The sequence below is a fragment of the Odontesthes bonariensis genome, chromosome 3 (genome assembly GCF_027942865.1).
Source record: "Odontesthes bonariensis isolate fOdoBon6 chromosome 3, fOdoBon6.hap1, whole genome shotgun sequence".
In the NCBI taxonomy this organism is placed as follows: Eukaryota; Metazoa; Chordata; class Actinopteri; order Atheriniformes; family Atherinopsidae; genus Odontesthes; species Odontesthes bonariensis.
The window spans coordinates 22,676,003-22,699,657 of record NC_134508.1 but is presented as its reverse complement, the minus strand read 5'-3'; the positions used below and the strand labels follow the sequence as shown (position 1 = coordinate 22,699,657).

Sequence of the window (23,655 nt, the reverse complement as noted above, 5' to 3'; positions counted from 1 at the left end):
AAAACTTTTTTTTTAATTCTGACATTTTCAGCTTTTAACCTTTTTGTTAAAATAAGATAATCACATTTCACAATTCCCCGTTATTCATCAGATTACTCTGAAATTAATTAGACATCAATGTCTACAAATTTCCCAGATAATCGTTTACAAGAAAATCCATGACACAGACTGGAAGAGTTGATCCGTTCGTGTTTCATGTCTTTAGTGGAGGAGATAACAGCGAGGAGCAGCTCTGCCTGTGATTAAAATGTCTGGTGGGCGTGTTCAGAGTGTAACAGCGCCCCCCGCGGTGATTTCTGGTAACACCCAGGTCAGATGATCTGAGCAACATTGTAAATAGACATCAGCGGTACGCCGAAGCCATGCCTTCCTAGTCTCTTTAAATCACTCTCAGCTGAGCAGAGCTTTCCGCCTAGATTCTCCCTTTCTTCAGATAACGTTTCTCTGGCTGTTTGTGGACGTTTCGCCGCGTTGAAGTGTTATCAAAGTATGTACCGGTCTCTGTATGCCTTCCGATCTGCGGAGCCCAACTCGCTGCACTTCGCGGCCGCAGAAAGCTTCCTAATCCTTGAGAGGAGCAACAAACACTGGTGGCTGGGGTCCCGCTGCAGCTCGGGGGAAACGGGCTACATCCCTGCCTCATATATCGAAAAAATACAGGTAAAGCCGTACTTTAAAAAAAAAAGAGTCTTTTAATTTATGTCCACACCAATATTGAGATAAGGCGGTGACCATCAGGGTGCAGCGAAATCCAGAGAAGGCGTAGTAACACTAAAGGTTGCATTGATGAGATTGGGACAGACGGATCCAGTGCGGTAAAAGTGCTGCAGCGCAGGCCATGTTGAGGCTTGACGGCTCTGGGTGAAACTGCGTACTTACTAAAGAAAACATGAACTATTGGAAATGCTTGCAGGTTGTAGGGCCACGGATTTGTCTGCACTGCAGCTGCAGAGAGAAGACCGGGGTGGGACAGGAGAGGAGGCAGCAAAGGATGGGATGTGACTGCAGAGGATGGCAAAGTAATACACATCTATGAGGAGAGTCGGGGCAGATTCAAGGACAAGAGACCTGTGGTTTCTGCTGCTGTGACTGTGTAGCTTTCTCATGATGATGAATCCTTGTTTGATAAGCAGATGCATTCTTCCTCACAGCTTTGGTTTCCTCTCAGTCACACCCACTCAGGCTTAGTAATGAGAAGACTCCTCTTTCCAAGGACCAAGACTTGCAGTCAACTAGTCAGAGCTTGTGTATATCACTGACTTATATGCACTGGCAGGAGAGGAATGCTCCGTCTGCACTGAATGACATTGGCAGTGGAGCTTTAATGAGCCTGAATGTGAGGCTTCGCTGAGCATGTGTGACTAGTTAAAAGCCTGTAGTTGTTAGATAACTGTCCTAGTTTCTGTCTGCCTGAAGTCGCACATGTCCCCAAGCCATGCCCCGTTAAATTTAAAGTTTAATTTCTGTGCATTGCAGCCAGGTCAATGAATATTTAATCTCTTCATCCTCTATTTTTCCTTGTGTTTTTTTCTGGCAGGCTCCAGAGCAGGATGAGGTGCTGCAGTCTATCGACAGAGCGATCGAGGGAATCCACAATGTGGCCTTAAAAAATGGAGGCAAATACAACCTCGAGCAGCGAGATGTTCTGCAGTGAGTCAAAGTGGATATTGAAAGTAGGATAGGATACGGGGTTTCTGACATCTGTTCTGAATACGGATTGTTATTTTCCTGTGTCACAGAAAGCTGATCCATCACAGAAAGGAAACTCTCGCTCGGCGAAATCCCTCTTCCACCGGACACAAGCAAGGCCTCCCATCTTCCAGCAGTGAAATATCTCTCAGCCAAACCCCTCCTCCACCCAACGGCCTGAACCGAGACTATGGACGACAGGGGAGCGTGCCGTTATCAGGAAGCATGGACAGCATGCAGGGAGAGCAGGGTTTTTACCAGGTAACGCACTCATTCTCCACACACAACGCAGCGTTACTGTAAGTCACGCATCGAGATCGGATCAGTCTGTTTTGGGTCCCGTGGCGTAAAGTTTGCATGTGTGTTTACACTGTCGGCTCCAAATAATCCCGGAGTTCGGAACAAGATCAAGATCTTTGTTAGTGGGGTCAAAATGTGTCCACGCAGGAAGCGAGGTGCTCCTGTCAAGCACTTTGAGTTGTTTCTGTGTCCCTTCCACAGGAAGTTAAGTTCAGGAGGCACAGTCCTGTTGTCCACTGAGAGTCAGCTGACTTTACAAAGTGTCGAGTTAGTGCCGTCACATGCTGCTGAAAAATATCCCCATGTTACAATACAAATACAGGATTCTAATAAAAGTTACAAAACCTCCACTTTTAAGCACTAAAAACTACATTTGAATAAAATGCAGCAATGTAAATGAAAAAAAAAACCTGATTTTTATTCATGTCGCTGTTTTAACACTGAAAACTGAACGTGGATTTTCTTGAGTATTTTTCACAAGGCCTTTGCCTTTGTTCATTTGCACTGCCACCACCTGAACTGGCTTAGATTGCTTCTGGATTTCACAGCTTTGGTCCCTCCGCTCTCATGCTAACCGGCTGTGAGGAACGTCCAGCATGTGTTGTTCAGGTGTCGTGACTGACTCAGTTTGATGTGACTTGGTTTCATAATCGGACTTTTAGACCAGAACGTAAAATGGGAACCAACAGAGTCAGTAAAGAATAACGTTTTATTTGACTCATGAAGCAGCTGAAGTCGGTGGGGTTGCAAAGTAAAAGTCCAGACGTCCATCTGATTAAAATGCTGTGGTGGGACCTTAAGAAAGCTGCGTATATGTTTGTTTTCCTACGTCAAAACTTTGAATTTAAGGAGGACCACTGTAAATGATGTGTGACCTGACACAAAAAACATCAGTGATATTGTACATATTTCAGTCTTTCAGTGCATTTATGAGCGAAATGATCAATGAATCGAGAAAACAGATCGAAGATCAATTGCTATTAGAAATGCTGTTATTGTTGACACAATGCTGAGCCCCTCATAATGGTTGGATTTTGCAATGCGAAGTCTCTAGGACTGAAATTGACTCATATCACCACAACTCATGGGGTCCCTCTGGTTCCCGTAATCCAGTCTTGCTCGTGTCCCTGCCAGCAGGTTCCGCCTCAGCCTCGACGTGCTGCTCCGATCACTCCGCCTCCTCCTGAAAAGCAGAGAAACAGCCGGCGCCTAGGTGAGTTGCATTCCAAAAATCCTCCACTCATCACCTCCAAACACCCTGCAGCACCGTGTTTCTGCTGATGCTACCTGCTGCTGCTGCAGTTTTATACTTCACAAACACTCTATTCTTAGTCAGGTCACCCCTGTTCACTCCCTCCTTTCTGTAACCGGAGCTCTCTCCTCTCTGCAGAGCCGGGGGTCCCCTCCAGAGTGTCCTCTCTTCCTCCGTCCCCCGCTCCCTCCCTCTCGATCAGCACCACCTCTTTAGAGTCTGGCAACTCCCACTCCCCGGTCTCCTCTGATGTCAGTCTGCCAAGTGTTTCCAGCACCCCTCCTCCTCCTGTGCCGTCCCGTGTGAAGCCCCCTGCACCACCTCCGGACGTGCTGCCATCTGATTCTCCCCCTCAGCCAGCTCCTACAAAGAAAAGCCCGGCACCCCCACCTCCTCAGCCCGCTGAGCCCGCTGATCCTGTCCAGCTAACGGTGGAGGTACCGCCAGAAAGCGAATGGCCCGTTGCCCCCCCTTCTGTTGCTGAAAGCCCTCCCGGCAGCCCCACCACCTCTGAACCAGTTCCCATGACGATTGGAGCTGAACTGATCGAGATGGTGCGGAAGAACACGGGCTTGAGTTACGAGCTGTCGCGGGTCGCTGTTGGCGTGGTGGTCGGCCATCTGCAGACGGCTTTACCTCAAGCCTCGTCGGCTTTGGAGCAAGTTCTCCTTTCACTGGTGGAAAGCAAGGTCAGATTTGTTTTCATTACATCATGATTCAGCATCCTGGAACGTGTACCGTTTAGTGTGACAGCATTTAGCTGACATTTCTCGCAAGGTGTTAAATTATGGGAAGTGGGTAACCTAACCTCGGATCATAACCGCTGGCATCTTTTGGTTATATCCCTCATTTGCATTGTGGCATGTGCGCACAAAAAGCAGACAGCTGAAGGCCTCGCTGTCTCTGTTTCAACTTCCTCCCACAACACATCCTCAAGCTCAGTCAGCAGCTCCTCAGCCGTGAGGCCAAACTGAGCGGCTCCGTGGTTAAGCAACCTTCTTAGATACGCTCTCAGTATTCTTATCCCAGTGAGATTTTAGAAACTAAGTAGATTTATTTTTTTTCATTTGTAAATTAGAGTTTAGATAGTCATTTAGACTTAATTGATCCAGACATTACAGCAGCATCAGAAAATGTTTGTGTAGAAAAACCACAGACCGTCGTGGTGTGTAGACGTACGTAAATATCTAGATGCAAAAGACATCGATACACAAAGCAGGTTGCAGCACACATGGGTGCACATGATAACATGTGGATGAAAATGAGTGTTTCCAACTGTAATTACACAGATACAAGAAGAAAAGTATGTATAGGTTATAGGGGATGATAAATGAATGAATAAGTCCGTATACATTACAGAGTGATTATGCATCAGTGTGTACACCCATGTGTAAGTGACTTTTAAAAGAGAAGTGAGACAGAAGAGCCTCGTTGTAATGAGTCAGTGACTCCGATCCCACTGAACCGTAACGTTAACGACGGGTCTGAAATCTTCTGCAGCAGAAATTAAACACAGCAGATTCGGCTGTTTTAGTGACGGTAATATTTGGCCGCCCCCCTCAATGTGAGCGCTCCGCGGTTGTAAACCTAGACAAAATAAAAAGAGGAGAAAAAAAAAAACACATGAATATTTTCTGCTGTGTTTCTTATAATAACTTTTGTAAGCTCCAGCAGAGGATCTGGCTGTACCTCCTCCTCAGCATCCAGGGAGGTGCAGGTTAAAAAGCTAGAAAGGCCCAGTTGGCGAAATGGGTTATCAGTGGTGCCACAATTGTCACTTGACTCCACCACGCATTTTTAAAAAATATTTTTGGTTTTAAGGCTTTTCTGTTGTGTTTTTTTTTTTTTTTTCCAATCTTCAGCAGCAGCGGGTGGAATAAAAATTTTTTAAAAAAAAGTCTACTGCTTATGCAACTACAAATATGAAAGATAATAAGTTAGTCCCTGGCTGACGGTTTAACTAAATGGTTTATAGCAGGGATGTCCAAAGTTGGTGCTCGAGGGACACTGTCCTGCAGGTTTCAGATGTTTCCCTGCTTCAACACACCTGATTCAGATCAATGCATCATTAGCAGGCTTGTGCAGAACTTAAAAATCTTTTGAAGTGATCCATTTCATTTGAATCAGGTGTGTTTAACCTGGGAAACATCTCAAACCTGCAGGACAGCGGCCCTCAAGGACCAAGTGTGGACATCCCTGGTTTATAGCATTTTCTTTAAACTTTGTCTAGGTTCTACAAAGCGCTTTACACATGTTCCACATTTTTCCAGACGCTCACACAGACACTAATAGAGCACTCTATTTACAGTTTGCTTACTAACATACCGGGGCCAGTGAGGGGTTTAGTGTATTCCCCAAGGACACTTCGGCGCTGGGGATCAAACCTTCAACCCTCTGGTTGGCAGACGACCGCTCTACCAACTGAGCCAAAATAAAAGTATAAAAGTAAATATTCACCAAAGACGATGTCGGTATTTCTGTCATGAGTTTACATCTCGCTGCAGTGCCCCTAAGTGGCCAAATTCCATCAATGGTTAAATTTGAAGAGGAAAAACATCTGGGCTCTCTGATGGGGCGAAACACACAAATTATACTTATGGTTTGATTTCTATTTTTATGTTTTCACTTGAGAAGTGAAGGGAATTCTTTTTTTTTTTTTTGGACTGGTTTTACAAGTGACATCATATTTAGGTGCGTGATGATTTTTTATGCCTCTGCAGGACCTAGGAGCGCTGCCGCAGGGTCAGGTGTGTCATGACGAACAGCGGCTGGAGGTGATCTTCGGCGACCTCGCCCGTCACTGCGACGACTCCCAGCAGCGCAGCTGGGCGCTTCATGAAGACCACGCTCTCATTTCCTGCTACCTGGAGGAGCTGCTGAAGATACTGGTAATCATATCAAGGATAGCGTGATAACGACATTTATCTGTGTGGCAGGTTTCTTAACAATTTCATGAAGTGCTTCACGAGAAATAAAATCAGACATGGAAGGTAAATAAAGAAGAATGTCAAACAAATCCAGACAAAAATTCTGCTTTTAACTCTCTCTGAGGTTTAAGATTTCCCTGATGTTTATTGTTCTTGATCAGGTAAAAAACATTTCATGGCCGAGCGATGCAAACTATCATTAGCAAAAATCAACAAGCATCAGTTTAACAGCTCGTTTTCCAAAATGTGATAAAGTTCCAAAATGTGATAAAGTAAAGTTTGAGTTCATGTTGCTGTTTTTGCCATCATGATAATAATGCAAACCTTTTCTCTGCGATGCAAAACCCAGGACCTGTCCAGATGTTGTGTGTAAACACCAGACATGTCTGATAGGATTAGAGCGGCTCAGATGACTCTGCGAATCCAACAGCGTGTTTAAGGAGAGACTTTGTAAAATCCTTCGGGCAGCTGGAGTCTCTGCTGGCACTTTTCCCTGAATGAAACCCAGATCAGGGTTGCGGTGTTAGACGAGTTGTTACTGGGCTCCCGCATCCTGATGTGTGTCCGGAGACGGTTCAGGGAGGCTGAAGTTACGCAGCTGATGTTGTTTAAACCACTGCTGTTCCACTGTGTCCTCAGACTGATGCTGATCCAGAGGTTTGCAAGAGGATGTGCAAGTCCAACGACTATGAGAACGTGCTGTCGCTGGTTTCATATTATCAGATGGTAAGAAAGATGTAATGTTTATTTTTTTAACCACAACAAATTTTGGCTCAAGAAATATGTCCCCATCAGCACCAACTGCCTACAAAGTAAAACTGCCATTGTGTTGAATAATTTTCTTCATGGTTTTGGTCTATAATATGCTTTCTAACAGATGCCTCTATCTGAACCAGCATCCAGAATCAAGAAGCTGTGCTGATCTTTGCTAGAGTTGAACCTGTGTAATTGTAGCGCTACTATTCGTGTTTTTATTGTGTACATCTGGTTGACACTGGCTCATTGTTGCCCTAATGCAGGAGCACCGTGTGTCTTTGCGGCTACTCCTGCTCAAAGTGTTCGGGGCAATGTGCAGCCTGGCCGCTGCTCTCATCTCCACTCTCCTCAACTCCATCCTGCCCATGGAGCTGGCCAGGGACCTACAGACAGACACGCAGGGTGAGGATAATTCCTTTTCGCCGTCTCTTTTGTTCTTTTTTTAGAATGCATCCCTGAATTATGAGGGTTGGAGACTGTGAATAATCAGACCACAGGACATTTTTCAACTTTACGTGTCCTGTGTTTTTTTTAACTTGCTATGGTGGATGTACTGACAAGCTGCGTTCACTGATAGTGGTCCTCAAAGGTGTTCATGGGTCTATGCGGTGATGTCCAAGACGTTCGACTTTGAGGTCTGCGTTTGGTCGTCACCATCTTGGTCTTTCTGGAGCCAGAGTGACTGTATTTGGAAGAGAGTCTGAAGCTGCAGAGTGATACTTGAAACCCGATTGAACAAAAATATTTCTTTCAGAGCCAAATCTTTTTATTGAAGGAATTTGCTTTTCTGAAGTAGTTTTTTTTTTTTTTTTTTTTTTGGCCAGGCAGTGTATGATATTTATGGATTTTAAAGCAATGCCAACTGAGGCCCTGAACATCACAGCCATTTGGGACGAGTTGTCAGCCTCGTCCAGCGCGCGCAGAGATTTTTTTTTTCATTGTGTAACAGCTGGAATCTCAGATTTCTTAAGTGCCAATCATGATCATGGTAGTCCATCATGCCAGTCTCCAAGCTATCTGGCTGTGGTCAAAACACAAAAGTTTGGACCCATCAGCATCCTGTCCGCTTTAGAATGCGCCTTTGTATGTTATCAACAAAAGTTGTGGTTCCTTATCACTGATGGGGTTCTGCTTAAATCATCTGATTTGTTTGCTTATAACTTTGACTGACGGATGGATATCTTTTTTTTTTTTTTTCCCCGATACAAAATCATGTTAGTAATATGTTTAAAATTAACCTAATTTGTTCCTGTCCCAACCTTTCTGAAATATGATGCAGGCATCACATTAAAAAAAGATATATATATATATATATATATATATATATATGTGTGTGTGTGTGTGTAAAGAAAAAAATCTGTTTTCTGCTTCACTTTTCTTTTTCTTTTTTCCCCACCAGAACACCAGAAGATGTGCTACACAGCTTTGGTGCTAACTATGATATTCTCGATGGGCGAGCAGGTGCCATATCATCATTACGGTGAGATGAGCTTATTCTATTTTTTATCTTTTCATCAGATCTGTCCTCAGAAACATTTTTAGAGGCTGATTCACATGTGTTTGCAATTCAAAAAAGTGCATTAGAAGGATGCTGTGGGGAGGAAGTAAAACAGTAGATATAATCCTGACCTTCCCTGCTTTCAGAACACCTGAATGCTGACTTTGTTCAGTTTCTGTTGCGTGTGGTGGAAGACGGTCTTCCCTCTGATCCCACAGAGCAGCTGCCTGACATCTTCCTGAACCTCCTGCTGGCCTTCAACCTGCATCACACAGGTGAGCACAGCTTCTCTCAGCAGTTTGACAAGTCAAAGGCCGAAAAGAACTTTCATTCATGCTGTAACAGGTTTTAGCCATTCTTATTCGAGTGTTTTGTAGTGTTGATGAGCTGATACAGTACTTTCTGGGACTTTTCAGAGCTTTTATTGTCTAAGCTTAAATTTCTTTTTTGTTCTGCATGTCTGCGTCAATCAGCCCCCAGCAACAACGTCATAATGCAGGAGCTGAAGCAGAAAAATGTCAAGATCTTGACAGAGAAAGTGCTGCTGCTCCTGAACAGAGGCGGTAAAATACTGTGGATAGTTGTTTTTTGTTTTGTTTTGTTTTTTTGAACCTATTTTCCATTAAGTCCCCATTTCTTATGCTTCATAAAAATCTGTTGTTATTTCGTCTCCAGACGACCCCGTTTGTATGTTCAAGCACACTCCACCTGCACCACACTCGGTGCTCAAGTTTCTGCAGGATGTTTTTTCCAGCCGAGACACCGCTGACATCTTCTACCGCACTGACATGATGGTGATGATAGACATCGCCGTTCGACAAATATCTGATCTTTCACCCGGAGACAAGGTGAGATGAAATGATGTGTTGATTAGAGGGTAGATAAGGTGCTGGTAGGGGGGGATTTTCAGTCAGGCCAGCTGCTTCAACCTGTTTCCCACTGTTGATACATTTCCTAAAACCTTGAACATTACCTGTAATTATATCCGCTTGCTTTCCCTCCTTGCAAAGCTGCGGATGGAGTATCTCTCCCTCATGCACTCCATAATACGCTCGACGGACTACCTGGAGCACCAGCATCGTCTGTCTGACCTGAAGGGGTCCCTGCAGAGGATTCTGGGAGAAGAAGAAGATCCAGGAGAGGATGAAGGGAGTGCCACAGCCAAACAGATGGATAAGCTAATTGTTCAGCAGATCTTCAAGGAGTTCCCACAGATCTGTGAGAAACAGGACTGACCATATCAGTATCATATACACACACTGTAGTCTGCTCCCATCTACTGCAGGGAGGTATGGTAAAGCTCAAAAGAAGAGGAGCGAACGTTTGAGGACAACTTGTATTCTGTGCCAGCTGACAGAAACAGACCAGTATTGACCGTGTTTTCATGGATGTTGCAGGGCTGCGACTCGCTCGCAATGCCAATATTTTTACAGCTTCTCAAAAGAATTTCATTTGAATGATGAGTAGGATGTTCCTTGGTGTGTTTGAGAAGAAAGAAAAACAATCTAGTGCGCAAAATACTCCAAAGTTTGGTCACACTTGGACGTTAAAAATAGCCAGACTATACAGTAGGCCAAACCTTAAAGCTGCTCTCAAAGTGAATTCTTAGCAATAATAACCGTTTAAACCTAACATTACCTGCACGTGCTTGAGGTTTTAAAGTAATCACAGCTACAGTTAAACCTTTTTCTAACCAAACTAACTTCAACCAAATGGATTTCAGAGAAAACATGAAGATTTGTAAGAAAGAGGCATGTCTGTGGTTGCATGCACATGACAGACTGCCATTATCTCAATGCTTAGAGGATACTGTACTTCCCTTGCAGTGGGACCCAAACTACTGTGTGGTACTGAGAGTATTATTTTCTTAACTGGTTACTGCACTCTTAAAACTGACTTCCTGTTTAATTTAACCCATCTTTAATAATACTTAAGATTCAAGTCAAGTAGGACAATGTGAATAAGTTTACTTCTCTTGTGAGAAAAGCAAAGCACACTCTGACTCGTGTTGCCATCACTAAGCTCGTAGCTGAGTATGTTGCTGCTGCATATTGAGTCTCTGCTGTTTCTGCATCTGCAATTATCTCAGTCTGCTAAATATGGCTTTTCTAACATTTTACAGAAATTGCTCTGTGTTTGCAAATTCAAAGCTCTTTAAGCATCACCGACTGTTTACAGAGTCAAACTAATGTTGCATCCAGGCTTTTTGACAACAGTCTTGGCTGATGCGAGATGTTGTGTGATTATTATCTGGGATGATGCATCATTCAGTATAATCTCATGCTCCTGCTGAAAATCAAGACATTGGAGAGGAAAACAGGGCATTTATTTTTATCTTCTGGTGGTTTTATTCAAATTTTCCTTGTTTGTTTTTTTCCCCAGAGATGTTGTGACTGATGTTTCCCCCCCTAACACATGTCCTTTTCTTATTTTGTCCCTGCCATGGCTTCTCGATTAGGAAGCCTATCGAGAAGTAATATCAGATTTTAGTTGATGTCGGCGTCTTCATTATTTGACTAATTGGGTGTCTGTTTACAGTGTGTGTGTGTCTGTGTGTGAGTGGTGAACATCTCCATGATTAACAGTGTCTGCAAACATGCTGCAACTGTGTTATAATGAAACTAATAAAGCTATATTTTAACAGTGAAGGTTGTCGTGTGTTGTTGTGGAATAAATAACATGATGAAACCTTAAAAGTTTGTGGATCACACTGTTACATTTGGGACACAACAAACTAAAAAGTAAGCAAGTGAAAATAAGTTTTAATAGCAAACTGAACCCAAGAACGCCCCTTCTTTTGGACATGTGTGTGTTTATTGTTTCCTTCCCTTTCCTTTTCCATTAATCTGACAAAGAAAAAAGAAAACAAAGACCACAGGTGGAACACAGACAAATTACGTGAAAGACATGGACTAAGAATCACGAAGCAGTGGCCCCTAAAGATCGGATGTGCATAAGCTCCCAGATCATCCATCTGATTCTACAGATGTCCTTTGTAGGCTTTTCCCCCCACGTTTTCATGTAAAACTGGTTTTATTTAGTGCAATTTTCAAAAGATCGCAGTTGTTTCTGTTCCATTCATGTTGTTTTTTTCGTCATTTTGATGAGTCTTGTTTCTTCTGGTTTTATGTGATAATTTTCTCTCTCCCTCTCGCTTGTCTTTGCATCGTCAAGATTAATTTTGCTGTCGTTAACTTGTGTCTCACATAGTTTTTGTTCTTTTTTGTGGTCTTTTGTGTCAGAATTTGACTGTTTTGTGTGTCTTCGTTCGCATTCTGCCTCTCTGAGCTAACTGTGTATCTCAATTGGTGCCAGTAAGCGTCTCGTAGTAATTTATTATTTCTGTGTACGAGAGTTGTTGTTATTTTTAACTCTTCTTTGGGCTGTGTCACGTTTCTTGTTGTTTTAATACATTTAATGTTTACGAAACTGACAGAACCACGGTGTCTTGAGAAATGGGACATTAAATAATCTATTTATTTATTCACTCAATCTTTTTTTTTTTGCGTTCATTCATTTATTCAAAGTTTACGCTGAAAGTTTCCACCCGGACATCAAACAGAGACGTGTCGGAGTAGGGCTGTGTTGCAGTCAGAGCGGTCCGGGTGAATAATTGGGTTAAAGGTCCTGCAGACCGCAGTGACAGCCGCAGCTCACACAGTCATCTCTCTGAAAAAAGGTGAACTTTTACGTGTACTTTCTGTATCTTCTTGTGGTTTATCTGTTTTTGCTCTCGGTCTCACTCAGTCGCTGCTTTTGTATTTTTCTTCCTTCAGCGGGGCGGAAAGTAAAAATGGCCAAACAGCCGCAGCCGATCAGTCCGCTGAAGAACTTCTTCGCTGGAGGTTTTGGAGGGGTTTGCCTCGTCTTTGCTGGACACCCACTAGACACCATTAAAGTAATTATTGCTGCGCGCTGTGTGTCCAGATGTGTCAAAGTGTTGCTTGATGACATGATAAACAAATACCTTCCGGGTACAGTTCAGAGACAAACGGCAGAGCCAACAATAACAGCACATGTAAAAACATGTAAGTAGTATCTTCATATTTGAGCGCAGCTGCTGCAGCCCTTTGACCCACACTCAGGGTGTCACATGAGTCACTGCTGCTCAGGTGGAGGCCTCACCTGCAGCACCACCTGTGATCTTTATTCCTGGCTAATACATCGACCAGTATCAACTAACTGAGGATAAGTTTGCCAGCAAATTCCAGAAATAAGTTCTAATTGGATCATAAAGATGCGTTTGAGGTGGTTTCAAAATGGTTTCTTCAATACAGTGAGCTGGCAAGTTTATTTTTCTTGCCCAGCACACGTTGGTCATAACTCTGCAATAACTGGCCAGAAAATCAAGGGTTGAAGACAACTGAGACATAAAAGTGTCCAGGATCAGCATTCATTGCAAATTGCATTTCTGGTCTCATGAGCTGTTGAATGCTCCTCCACGGTGACCAGCTGGTCACTATCATTGTCTGTCATCCGTGTGCCGATGAGCCAAATGGCAAACGCGTCGCGAGCTGATGACATTCTGTTCTTGTATTGGAACAACAAAGTACTGGACAGTGCAATGTACTCTAGTTTGCTGCGTAACTACATAATTACAAACTGCTTATGTGTGATTAACTCGTGTGGAAAAGTAAACCTTATAGCCGGCATCCTTTTTCTTTCAGGTCCGAATACAGACTCAACCTAAACCTAAACCTGGAGAGACCCTTGCGTATGCCGGTACCATAGATTGTTTTAAACAGACTTTAGCCAAAGAGGTGAGTAGACATGCTGCTAAAATCTCTAACATAAATAAACTATTGTCCAATCCCCCTCCCTCTACTCACTCTGATGTTTTCTCATCGTCATGTTCACATACAGGGTGTCAAAGGACTCTATAAGGGAATGGCCGCCCCAATTATCGGAGTCACACCCATGTTTGCTGTCTGTTTCTTTGGATTTGGGCTAGGCAAGAAACTACAACAGAAAACCCCAGATGATATCCTCACGTAGGTGACTATGTTGTGACGTCATCGTCTCAGACGCTCTGCAGGAAAAGGCTCTGCCGTGCGTCAGCTTCTTGGTCTTGTCTTCTGCAGGTATCCACAGCTGTTCGCTGCCGGGATGTTGTCGGGCATTTTCACCACGGCCATCATGGCTCCCGGAGAGCGCATCAAATGTCTCCTACAGGTCAGAGGTTTATTTGCGTATATGTGTGTGGAACTACATGGTGAGTTCCACAAATGGGACTCTGCCGGCTCTCCATCCATATGTTGAATGACTGCAAACACTGCAGAGGTCGTCATTTCCAAAAAGGAAAGTCGTAAAGCAAAGTGTGTGTTCTCTGTGCGCTGGCAGATTCAGGCAACCTCAGGAGAGGTGAAGTATGCAGGACCCATGGACTGCGTCAAACAGCTGTACAGACAATCTGGAATCAGAGGAATCTACAAAGGCACAGCTCTGACTCTCATGAGAGGTGTGTCTTTACTTTCTTCTATAGTAGAAGCTTCATTTTTTTTATTTTCGTGCTTTCTTTTTAAATTTCAAATTGCGCTATGTCCAATCGAGTCAGCATTACTTCGAGGTGAACACTCTAAATCTCTGTAGCTCTTCACCTCGGTTTAAGTCTCGTCAGCCAAGACAGACACAGCACACCTGAAACTCCAGATGTGGGCAGTTGATTTGCATTATGGGCAATGTAGGCAAAGGAGCTCAAAGTTAAGGAACTCTGTCTCTGTTAAAGTCCGTGCAGCAGCAGTGAGGAGGGTCACTGTAGGTTTAACAGCCTGCGGGGTGCAGCCTACTTTGGACTTTTGGAGTTCTGTAGCTTTTATCAGCTGCTTTGAAGACTGCCGACTACCACCTGCTGAATCAATCATTTGCCACAGTTACTTCTGAGTTCCAGTAGTGGTTCCAAGATGTTTTCATGGTGTCTTCTTGTTGTCTTAGTGTCTCTGTTAATGTAAAGAACATCACCCCTGTTCGTCAGTGGTACTGTACATTAAGTAAGAATCGGATAATTCTTACATTTATCCTGGTAATTATTCTGTAGATCAGTTAAATGGAACTATAATTCAGATAATTCTGAAGTTCTACTGAAAATCTTGCTCGTTGTGTAACTCAGATGTTCCGGCCAGTGGGATGTACTTCATGTCTTACGAGTGGCTGAAGAACCTCCTCACGCCGGCGGGAAAAAGGTGGGTTTTCACTCTTCGTCACAGTTTCCACAGCTTCTTCCATAAAGGTTTCTGAGCAGCTGGGCCTGTTGTGTTCTCCCCACAGCCACAATGAGCTCAGCGTTCCCAGTGTGCTGTTCGCTGGAGGAATGGCCGGGATCTTTAACTGGGCTGTTGCAATCCCACCTGACGTACTCAAGTCTCGCTTCCAAACAGGTTTGCTAATACGGGGGGGAAAAAAAAGAAAAATGATTTGTTTATATGAATGTAAACTGTTTGCCGCACATCTGTTCGGACTATTTGTCGGCAATTAGCTGAAACGTATAGAAATAGTGACTCCGCTGCGCTTCATGCAAGTTTGGAGAGCAGAAGAAACCTGAGTTTCCCGTTGCCTTTTACTTTCCAGTCCCTAGATGTAAATGAAACATCTCGAGATTTTTCTTTCTGAAGCGGGTAAAATGCATTCGAGTCTATTAATGTGTCTCTCTCTGTTTCAGCTCCAGAGGGAAAGTATCCCAACGGTTTCCGAGATGTTCTGCGGGAACTGATCAGGGAGGAGGGCGTTTCTTCTCTGTATAAAGGCTTCAGCGCCGTCATGCTCAGAGCTTTCCCCGCAAACGCCGTGAGTGTGCATCACTTATGCCTCAGCTCAGTGACACTTTGAGAGCAGCTGGATGGACATCTGGACGTGTAGCGGTATTCAGTTTGAAAGGGTGATGAAGAAGGTTCAGGGATGAATGCGTGTTGGGAAACATCTCTCACATAATGTGCGATAAAGGTGTCTCAAGGGAAGATTTGAAATGCATTAAAGGCAGTTTTCATTCGCATTACTCGAACCAAAACAAAGCCCAAGAACCGAAAGTAGCAAGCGATCAGCTCCGTAAGTTCAAGGCAAAGCACGCTGCCGTGGTAAAAACAAAATGGTAAGGTTGGCAAGGAGAGGCCAAAATACTTATCTACTTACACAAAAACTACATCAGGGTGGAGGACTGGCAACGCCTGCCTTATCTGCAACGGATGAAGACACAGACTGCACAATATAAAACCTGGTGTGGAGATGATCAGGAGGGAGAAACAGACGTACAGATGGCATGTTGGCGGTTTTATTAAACAGCCTCTGGAAGCCATGAGACAACTGAACCAACTCTATGTTATCATTCCCTTTTCAAAGACCTATTAAAAAGATCCTTAATCGAAATCATATCCGACAACCTCAGCACACAACTCTTTAAAGCTCATTTATTCACTGGCTGGGGAAAGATGAGGAGAAGATTTAAGAAAGATCTAGTAGATCAAGTAGAGGCTTTAACGTTGTTTTCAGTATTTCAGGCAAGATAGTTTTTTTATTTTCTTTGTGCAGTTGTTGAATGAAAAAAAGAGTCACGCCTTCTGCAGGTCCCAAAGATATTAATGTTAAAAAAGCCTGATTGCAGCCATTATTAGAAAAGGTCAGACACTGCACATTTTCACAGTCATTGTTAATGTGCCCCTGTTGATGTTGAACATTTCCTCAGTCATCTGTGTCTTTGTCCTTTGTTTTCAGGCTTGCTTCTTAGGATTTGAGATGGCAATGAAGTTTCTGAACTGGATGGCTCCGAGTCTGTGATGGAAGCGAGGAGACGCCTCGTCCCTGAAACACACACACACACACACAGATCAAACGAAATGAAGAGATTTTAGCAGTTTTTCTAATATTGTACTTGATGATTGTTGGAGCGTCGTGGTTCTGTAGATACATGGATGTTCAGACCTGCAGAGAGTTCAGTGAAGACATGTCGTGATGACTCCGTAGCGGTGCCAGTACACACCCACAAACAGAGAGACAGTCGAATGTTCTCACTCCTTTAGTTTTACTTATTTCCCGACTGTTTTATGTCTTCTTTTTAATTAGAAAAGGAGTGAGGTTCACATGCTGTGCCTTACCTTTTGTTATGTGCGAGCTGGTGTTCTTATCAGGGAAACGGTGCGCTTTCTTGCACTTTGATAGTCAGTCTCTCAGCAATACACGCCTTTGAGTTGTCTGCATCCTGTACACTTCCGTACCCGCTCAGTGACCACTGAAACTACACTTTGAGTTCGTCTGATCTAAAATCATCAGAGTGACCATAATGAGGGATCGAAGAGTGTGAGAATGTCATCATGTAAAAAGAAAATTAAAAGAATCCTTCTTTAGAAACTCACTTTCCCACACGTTTGTCTTCTTGTTCGCAGTAATTGACGTATTACAGAGAGGCTTTGAAAACAAATGTAGTGCTTTAGAGCATTAAAGTTCTAACATTTGGCACTGAAACATCTAGGAAATCTTTTTAATGTTTCTTCTTTTATCTGTAAACTTTTATCTGTATCTTTTATCTGTAAACAAGAACTAGCAGAGGCTTTTCTTTATTAAAGGCATGAACACTGGAAAAAGAGGGGGGAAGAAAACAGTCCGGTGATATTATAGATAGTGCAGCCTTCCATTCTAAGGTTTTTAGGTATCATATCATAATTAGGACATGATAAAAGAAAAAGCATCTGGTCCTTAACAGATCTTAAAAGAGGTAAATCAGATGAAAAACTGTCATTATTATTATTTAAAAAAAAAAAGAAAAACTACACCCCTTGATTCAACTGCTTGTAGAACGACCTTTAGCAGCAATAACTTTCAAGCACTCATTTATGAAGTTATCAGTGAAGAACTTTAGTCCTCTTTACAACGTTGCTTCAGTTCATTGAGGTTTGCAGCACTTACTTATCCACAGCTCTCAAGGTCCCGCCGCAGGACAACAATCAGGTTAAGATCTGGACTTTGTCCGTGTCGTTGCAACACCGCGATTGTTTTTTTTTTATCTCAGACAATCTGTTGTTGATTTGCTGCATCGTTTGGGATCGTTGTCCTGTTGTATGAATCGATTTCGGCAAACCTTTAGCTGTTGGATAGATGACATCATATTTGACACTAGAATACTTAAGTTTACATTTAGTATACATTGTTGCAGTCTACATTCATGGCCAACTCAATAACAGGAGGCTTTCTGCTGACAACACTTCAGAGCTATCTGTATACGTTCACTATTTGATTAATCATACTGTCATGAGCTTTAACATTTAGCATGCAACTGATGTCTGTCTGAGATGTAGCTCTTGGGTTTGTTTGTTTTGTTTGGGTTTTTTTGCCGTTTCTCTGAGCCTTTCTTAGTCTGACCTTGGGGTGAACTTGCTGTAACATCCACTCCTGGGAGGATTGCCAGCTGTTTTCCTGCTGTTGGTGAATAATTTTCCTCACTGCGGGATTGATGGACTCCAATTGATTTGGAAATGACTTCATAACCCTCCCCAGATTGATAGCGGCAACAGTTGCCTCTCTAAGATCATTGCTGATGTCTTTCCTCCTTGGCATTGCGTTAACACACACCTGAACGCTCCAGACCAGCAAACTACTAAAAAATTCTTTGCTTTTATGGATTTGCTCACATTTGCAGTTGGTCAGTTAATCGAGTGAATTTGATCATCTGCACCTGGGTGCTACTTGCCCTCTAGACTCTTATAGAAGCAGTAGGGGTGTACTTAGTATCACACATTTTTTCTGCATTTTGGCTTAGTTTTTGTCGAATGAATAATGTGACAAACACACACATTTTTCTTTTTGGAAAAAAAAATCACTTAATTTATTGAGTAACAGTGAATGAACATGAATTAAATAAGCATGAAGTAATTACATAAACCCACAGAGTTGATCATGAGTTCATGGTGAGCAACAGGAGTTGATGATTTATCCTGAATTAACTCGATCATCATGACCCGTGTTTTGACTGAGAAAATGTTTTGTACCCTTTAAGTGTAACCAGTGGGCCTTTTTGTCTGCAGCAGCTGGAAGATTCATACTGTGATTTATTTATCTTTTGACATTTAACATAAAAACGTTTACGGAGTTTTCCAAAAATGTAAACTCCAAAGCCCAATACAAAGTTTCCTTTTCATTCGCTGGTTTCCTTCTAGAAGAATTCAGATTCAAATCTCCTGTCTGATGGTGTCAGTCGTTAAACCAACTTAGGGAGTTGTTTCTTTGTCAAACGTACATGTCCTGATATGTAAACCATTGGACGGCCTTTAATTACGGATGATGTGAGAAGTCTGGGTCAATACTTTCCGAGAGACTGTGCTAAATAAAGAAATCAATAAAGTGCAGTGTGGGAGAGGAGAGGAGGGGAGGAGTCACTCTGTTCTGTGACGATTATTCAGAATGTGAATCAGATCTTTTCAATCATTCATTGCTTACGATGCTGAGGTATTTCGTGGCTGTAAAGACTTAACTCGGTATAGATGGAGGACTTCTAGAGGTTTGCCTGTGAGAGCTCAGCCCCTGACCTCTGAACCCGGACCATGAGTAGTGTTGAGATACCGGCGGGCTTGAAAGAGCTGCTGCAGGGATACACGGTGGAGGTGCTCCGCCGCAGGCCTCCGAACTTGGTTGAGTTTGCGGTGCAGCACTTTACGCGTGTTCTGGAGAGCCAAAAGAGTGAGCAGCGAGCCAAGAAAAGCAGCGCCAGACCGGAGCACCAGGGAGTCAAAACCATTTCAAATAAACCCCAAAAGGACGACGAGGAAGAGGAGGAGAAAGACGCCGTCGGTGAGTAACATCGCACCGCAAAAATCACTCCAGAGTAGCTGAGACACTGTGACATGACGCGCTCCCTCGTGCCTTATCAACCATGTCAGTGTGTAACGCGTTGACCTTTGACTCTCTGCAGAGCCCATCCCTGGTAGATACAGTCGCAGAGTTGCAGGTCAGTAAGTGGAAGGATATGTGTGATGAATATGAACTGGTGTTGCCGGGAAGGTGCGGTGCTTTGACATGTTTGTTCTGCTGCAGTTTGCGCAGAGGCCTACAACCCTGATGATGACAAAGACGATGACACGGAGCCTCAGGTTGTGCATCCCAAAACGGGCGAGCAGCGTGGGCGGCTTCAGGATGCGTGCAAAGATATCCTGCTGTTTAAAACTCTGGAGAAGGTACGACACTTTAAAGGAGGGACAGGAAAAGGCCAGGGGTCTGTTAGATGATGACCTACACCTACGGCGTCAACGCTGTAAGATTTGTGAAAGCAGCCTTTTGGATCTGTTTGCGTCTCCAGAGTCGAAGCTAAACAGGAAGAGGCGGCACCCAGCTGTCAAAATGTGGCGGTGCTCGAAAGTTTGTGAACCCTGTAAATCCTTCTATATTCCTGCGTAAAAGACCTAAAACATCAGATGTTTTTTGCACACAAGTCGAGAAGAGTCATTTGTGTATATAACTTTTAAATCTTAATACGAGGACTGAATTAAAGTCTGGTGAAAATCAAGGTGTGCCCTGTTGTGATGAAAGAACAGAGATCTGATCCAAGCGTTTGTGGAACAGAGGATTTCTGAAGGACCCAGGGACAGCGGATGAAAATGAGCTTTTAGCTGTATCTGATACAATATACGTATGGCGCACTGTCCCTGTTGAACAAGAAACTTCATCTGTGAAGCACGGGGGTGGAAGTATCATGGTTTTGGCTTGCTTTGCTGCAACTGAACCGGGACAACTCGCAGATTAATGAATTCTAAATTAGACATAACAAGTATAATTGGTTCTTTTTTACTATTCGGAAGTCTGCTGATGTTTTGGGAAAACATTTATGCAAAAATATAGAAAATTCTAAAGCTTTTACAACTTTTCAAGCAAACTTACAGAAAACTGGAAGTCTGCTCCTGCTGTTGGGTCTTTGGAATGAGCCCTCGTGACTTTTCTTATGTCTGTTGTTAATGTGTGCGCTGCAAACAAACTTTTTGCCTGCTTTTCTTATTGTCGTACAGGAGCAGTTCTCTGAGGTTTTGGATGCCATGTTTGAGGTGTTGGTCAAACCTCAGGAGCACATCATAGACCAGGGAGATGATGGGGATAATTTCTATGTCATAGAGAAGTGAGTAAGATGGTTCCGTTTTTGTTTTTTCCTTTGTCATATTTCATCTTCCTGAGGTTGTGTGGGACATTAGACCGACTTCTCCTCCGTGTCTCGCCTTTTCCAGAGGCGTGTATGACATTTTTGTGCAGAAGGATGGGGCGAGTGTGTGTGTCGGAAAGTATAACAACAAGGGGAGCTTCGGAGAGCTGGCTCTGATGTACAACACGCCCCGAGCTGCCACGATCGTCGCAACGCAGGAGGGCGCCCTGTGGGGCCTGGTGAGTGGGACACCTGTGTGTGAAGCATTGCTGCCCGCTGCAGTCGAGCAAACCTAAATGAACAAAAGGAGTGAATCTCTCTCTCTCTGGTTGCTGCCCCGTCAGGATCGAGCCACATTTCACAGGCTGATTGTGAAAAACAACGCAAAGAAGAGGAGGACGTATGAGGCCTTCATAGAGTGTGTTCCTCTTCTGAAGTCTCTTGAGGTTTGAGACGAACAGAAAAATCCTGTTCACACGTGACTGCAGTGACCCCGCAGTTCAGCTCTGTATCACCTGTGTTCCGCTTCATTTGTAGCTCTCTGAGAGGATGAAGATTGTTGACGTTCTGGGAGCACGAGTGTTCAAAGACGGGGAGCGGATAATAACACAGGTACGGTGTGTTCGACTCGTTGCTTTCTGCTCATCTGTATGCATACTGACGGAAGCCTCTCTGCTTCTGCGTGCAGGGTGAGAAGGCTGATTGTTTCTACATTGTGGAATCGGGAGAGGTGAAGATTATGATCAAAACCAAAGTAAGCGCAAATCTCTGGTTGGTCACCAGAATATCAACTTTCTTATCTAGAGCGCTACAAAATGACATGACTCTTTGCCTCCGCTGCAGACGAAGTCGGGCCGGCAGAATAACACAGAGGTGGAAGTGGCTCGTTGCTCCAGAGGTCAGTACTTCGGGGAGCTGGCGCTGGTGACCAGCAAACCTCGGGCAGCATCAGTCTATGCTGTGGGAGCAACCAAATGTTTAGGTATGTAGCTTTTTTTCATCGATTTCAGCTCTCTGCACCACTTTGGTGCTAAAATACTGTGAGATGTCGATTTGGTGGTTTTCAGGTCATTTAAAACTTGTCGAATTCTAAATGGTACAGAGACGACACATGAAAGTTGATATTGAATATATATATATATATATATATGTATTTTTACACACACACTTGTTTTTCTGTCTTGGTGATTTATCTTCGGCATAATGCGCTCCCTAATCCCAAACTCGAAATCTAATGTTTACAGCTGTTATCAAAGCAAAATATTTTACCATACACAGTGATAAAATTATTTCTTGTTGTTATAAAACAGCAAATATTTTCAGCGGGTGACGGATCTGGACTGTACCCTGTTCAGTTCAGTAGCAGTTTAGTCCTTTTAAACTCTTATCAGATATTTATACAGTTGTAATATGTGCACTATCTGGCTTGATGATTGATTTACTGGAATAAGAAAGGCCTTTTGTGGAAAAAAAAAAGAAAATACGTTGTACGTGAGCGGCAATACAATTATTATTGATAGAGGCTTCACAGATGTTGACGTCACCCTTACTTTCACCATCATGCCAGCTTTTACACTGAGAGGCAATAACAAGTCAAATGGTCCCTCAGTCACATCAATATTCTTAAAGAATTTCAAAGTTTGATTCTCCACAGGACAATTTTCCACTTTATCTGAATACACCTAAATGAATTGAGGCCACAAAAAGACTTCAATATCTATCTATCTATATATATAGATATATAGATTTCCATTAGAGCCAGGTCTGTGTTATATGCAGTGCTGCCTGAGGGCCAGTCAGTATTGTTTTCATGCTTCGACCCTTCCGAACAGTGACCGAACAGTCTTTTCTTTTTTTTGGATACAAGTCAAGAGTTTCAGTGACAGAACAGCTGGAAAAGAGAAAGATTTGATCACCAATATCCAACACAGAAAAAGAGGGGAAAAAAAATCCTTTGTCCAACAAATCAATTTCTTTCACCAAGCCGATAACGAGGTCAAAATGTGGCACAGGCAGCCTGAATCCACAGATGCACCACTCACAGCAGAGCGGACTCTCAGTGATGTTCGTTTCGTTTCACAAACTGAACGACAATTTGTGTGGAGACTAAACATTTGTGCATCCCCAGGAAGTGGTGGCGCTCAGGCAGGCACTGAATAACAGCAGACGAGGGACAGTTCAACTGAACTTCTGTTTTTGTTCAATTAACTAAAGGACATTGGGTCTTTTTTTTTTTTAAAAACCTACAGATTCCTTGTAACTTCCTGTTTTGGCTGAGGAGCAGACGAGGGACACTTACAAAGAAATTTCAGTTAACAATAAAGTGTTTTTCTTCCAGTAATTGACATCCAGGCTTTTGAGCGCTTGCTGGGACCCTGCATGGACATCATGAAGAGGAGCATCTCTCAGTACGAGGACCAGCTGGTGGCGTTGTTTGGCTCCAGTGATGACTTGAAACACTAGAATACCACGTAGCAGTAAAACTTTCATCTGAAATCAGTTGTCGTAGCAGCGCATGAAGCAATAATTGCCCCTTCAGGTAAATGTAAGACATGACCGACTGTGTACCAGGATTAAAAAAAGATTTGTCATGTGAAAAGATGTGCCAGACAACCCGAACACTGTCCCAGGACCGACGGAGAGGGTTGTGTCAAAATGATGTTCAACAGTAGAATAAACTTACATTGATCAACATCCGTGACGATGCAGCATTCACTACGACCTTAACAACCTGTCGTACTCTACCTTTATCTTCCGGATTGTACCATTTCTTTGCGGGTCTGATTAGCCTTTTAACAGGACTGTTAGGGACACTTCAACAGGGCAGAGCCATGTTCAATGACTCTGAAACAAAGAGGTTTCTGCTATGACAAGTTAAAATATATTTTAGGTTTCAAAAGCTAATTTTTCAATGAATACTTAGTACACCATAAAACCAGATGTCATGAGAGTGAAGAGTGATTTAAAGCTGGCAGCTGGCACAGCTCCACTGGCAGTTTTAGTACTGCTAAATCCTTTAGCCGCCCCCTCCTCTCGTTTGTATAAACTCTCAAACGGCTTGAAAACTGACTTGCCACCGTTTGCCTTCAGGATTACAGAGAGTATATAAATAAAGCATCATCTTAAAAAT

General features: G+C 43.3%; 2 protein-coding genes across 4 annotated transcripts; both read left to right on the top strand.

Moving 5' to 3' along the window:
• Positions 1-320: 320 nt before the first annotated feature.
• Positions 321-11,070, top strand: nckipsd (NCK interacting protein with SH3 domain). 2 transcript variants are annotated; one of them, XM_075461047.1, is made up of 13 exons: positions 321-660; positions 1,538-1,650; positions 1,740-1,950; positions 3,127-3,202; positions 3,380-3,930; positions 5,962-6,129; positions 6,808-6,894; positions 7,188-7,326; positions 8,324-8,404; positions 8,569-8,697; positions 8,896-8,985; positions 9,098-9,270; positions 9,433-11,070. In XM_075461047.1, the coding sequence occupies exons 1-13, from the start codon at positions 490-492 to the stop codon at positions 9,655-9,657; spliced, it is 2,214 nt and encodes a 737-aa protein (XP_075317162.1). In that variant the 5' UTR covers positions 321-489; the 3' UTR covers positions 9,658-11,070. The 2 variants fall into 2 exon arrangements, with proteins under 2 accessions (XP_075317162.1, XP_075317161.1); XM_075461046.1 differs by having other exon boundaries at positions 3,124-3,202.
• A 924-nt stretch (positions 11,071-11,994) lies between these two features.
• Positions 11,995-23,640, top strand: LOC142377190 (mitochondrial carnitine/acylcarnitine carrier protein-like). 2 transcript variants are annotated; one of them, XM_075461045.1, is made up of 18 exons: positions 11,995-12,101; positions 12,199-12,320; positions 13,090-13,182; positions 13,286-13,413; positions 13,504-13,594; positions 13,763-13,880; positions 14,529-14,601; positions 18,716-18,718; positions 18,948-19,189; positions 19,311-19,346; positions 19,433-19,572; positions 20,398-20,504; positions 20,611-20,764; positions 20,870-20,971; positions 21,063-21,137; positions 21,214-21,279; positions 21,369-21,507; positions 22,864-23,640. In XM_075461045.1, exons 2-18 carry the CDS (start codon positions 12,216-12,218, stop codon positions 22,986-22,988), a joined length of 1,797 nt encoding a protein of 598 aa, XP_075317160.1. In that variant the 5' UTR covers positions 11,995-12,101; positions 12,199-12,215; the 3' UTR covers positions 22,989-23,640. The 2 variants fall into 2 exon arrangements, with proteins under 2 accessions (XP_075317160.1, XP_075317158.1); XM_075461043.1 differs by lacking the exons at positions 18,716-18,718; positions 18,948-19,189; positions 19,311-19,346; ... (6 more) ...; positions 21,369-21,507; positions 22,864-23,640 and adding exons at positions 14,687-14,796; positions 15,078-15,202; positions 16,124-16,760.
• The last annotated feature ends 15 nt before the right edge of the window (positions 23,641-23,655 follow it).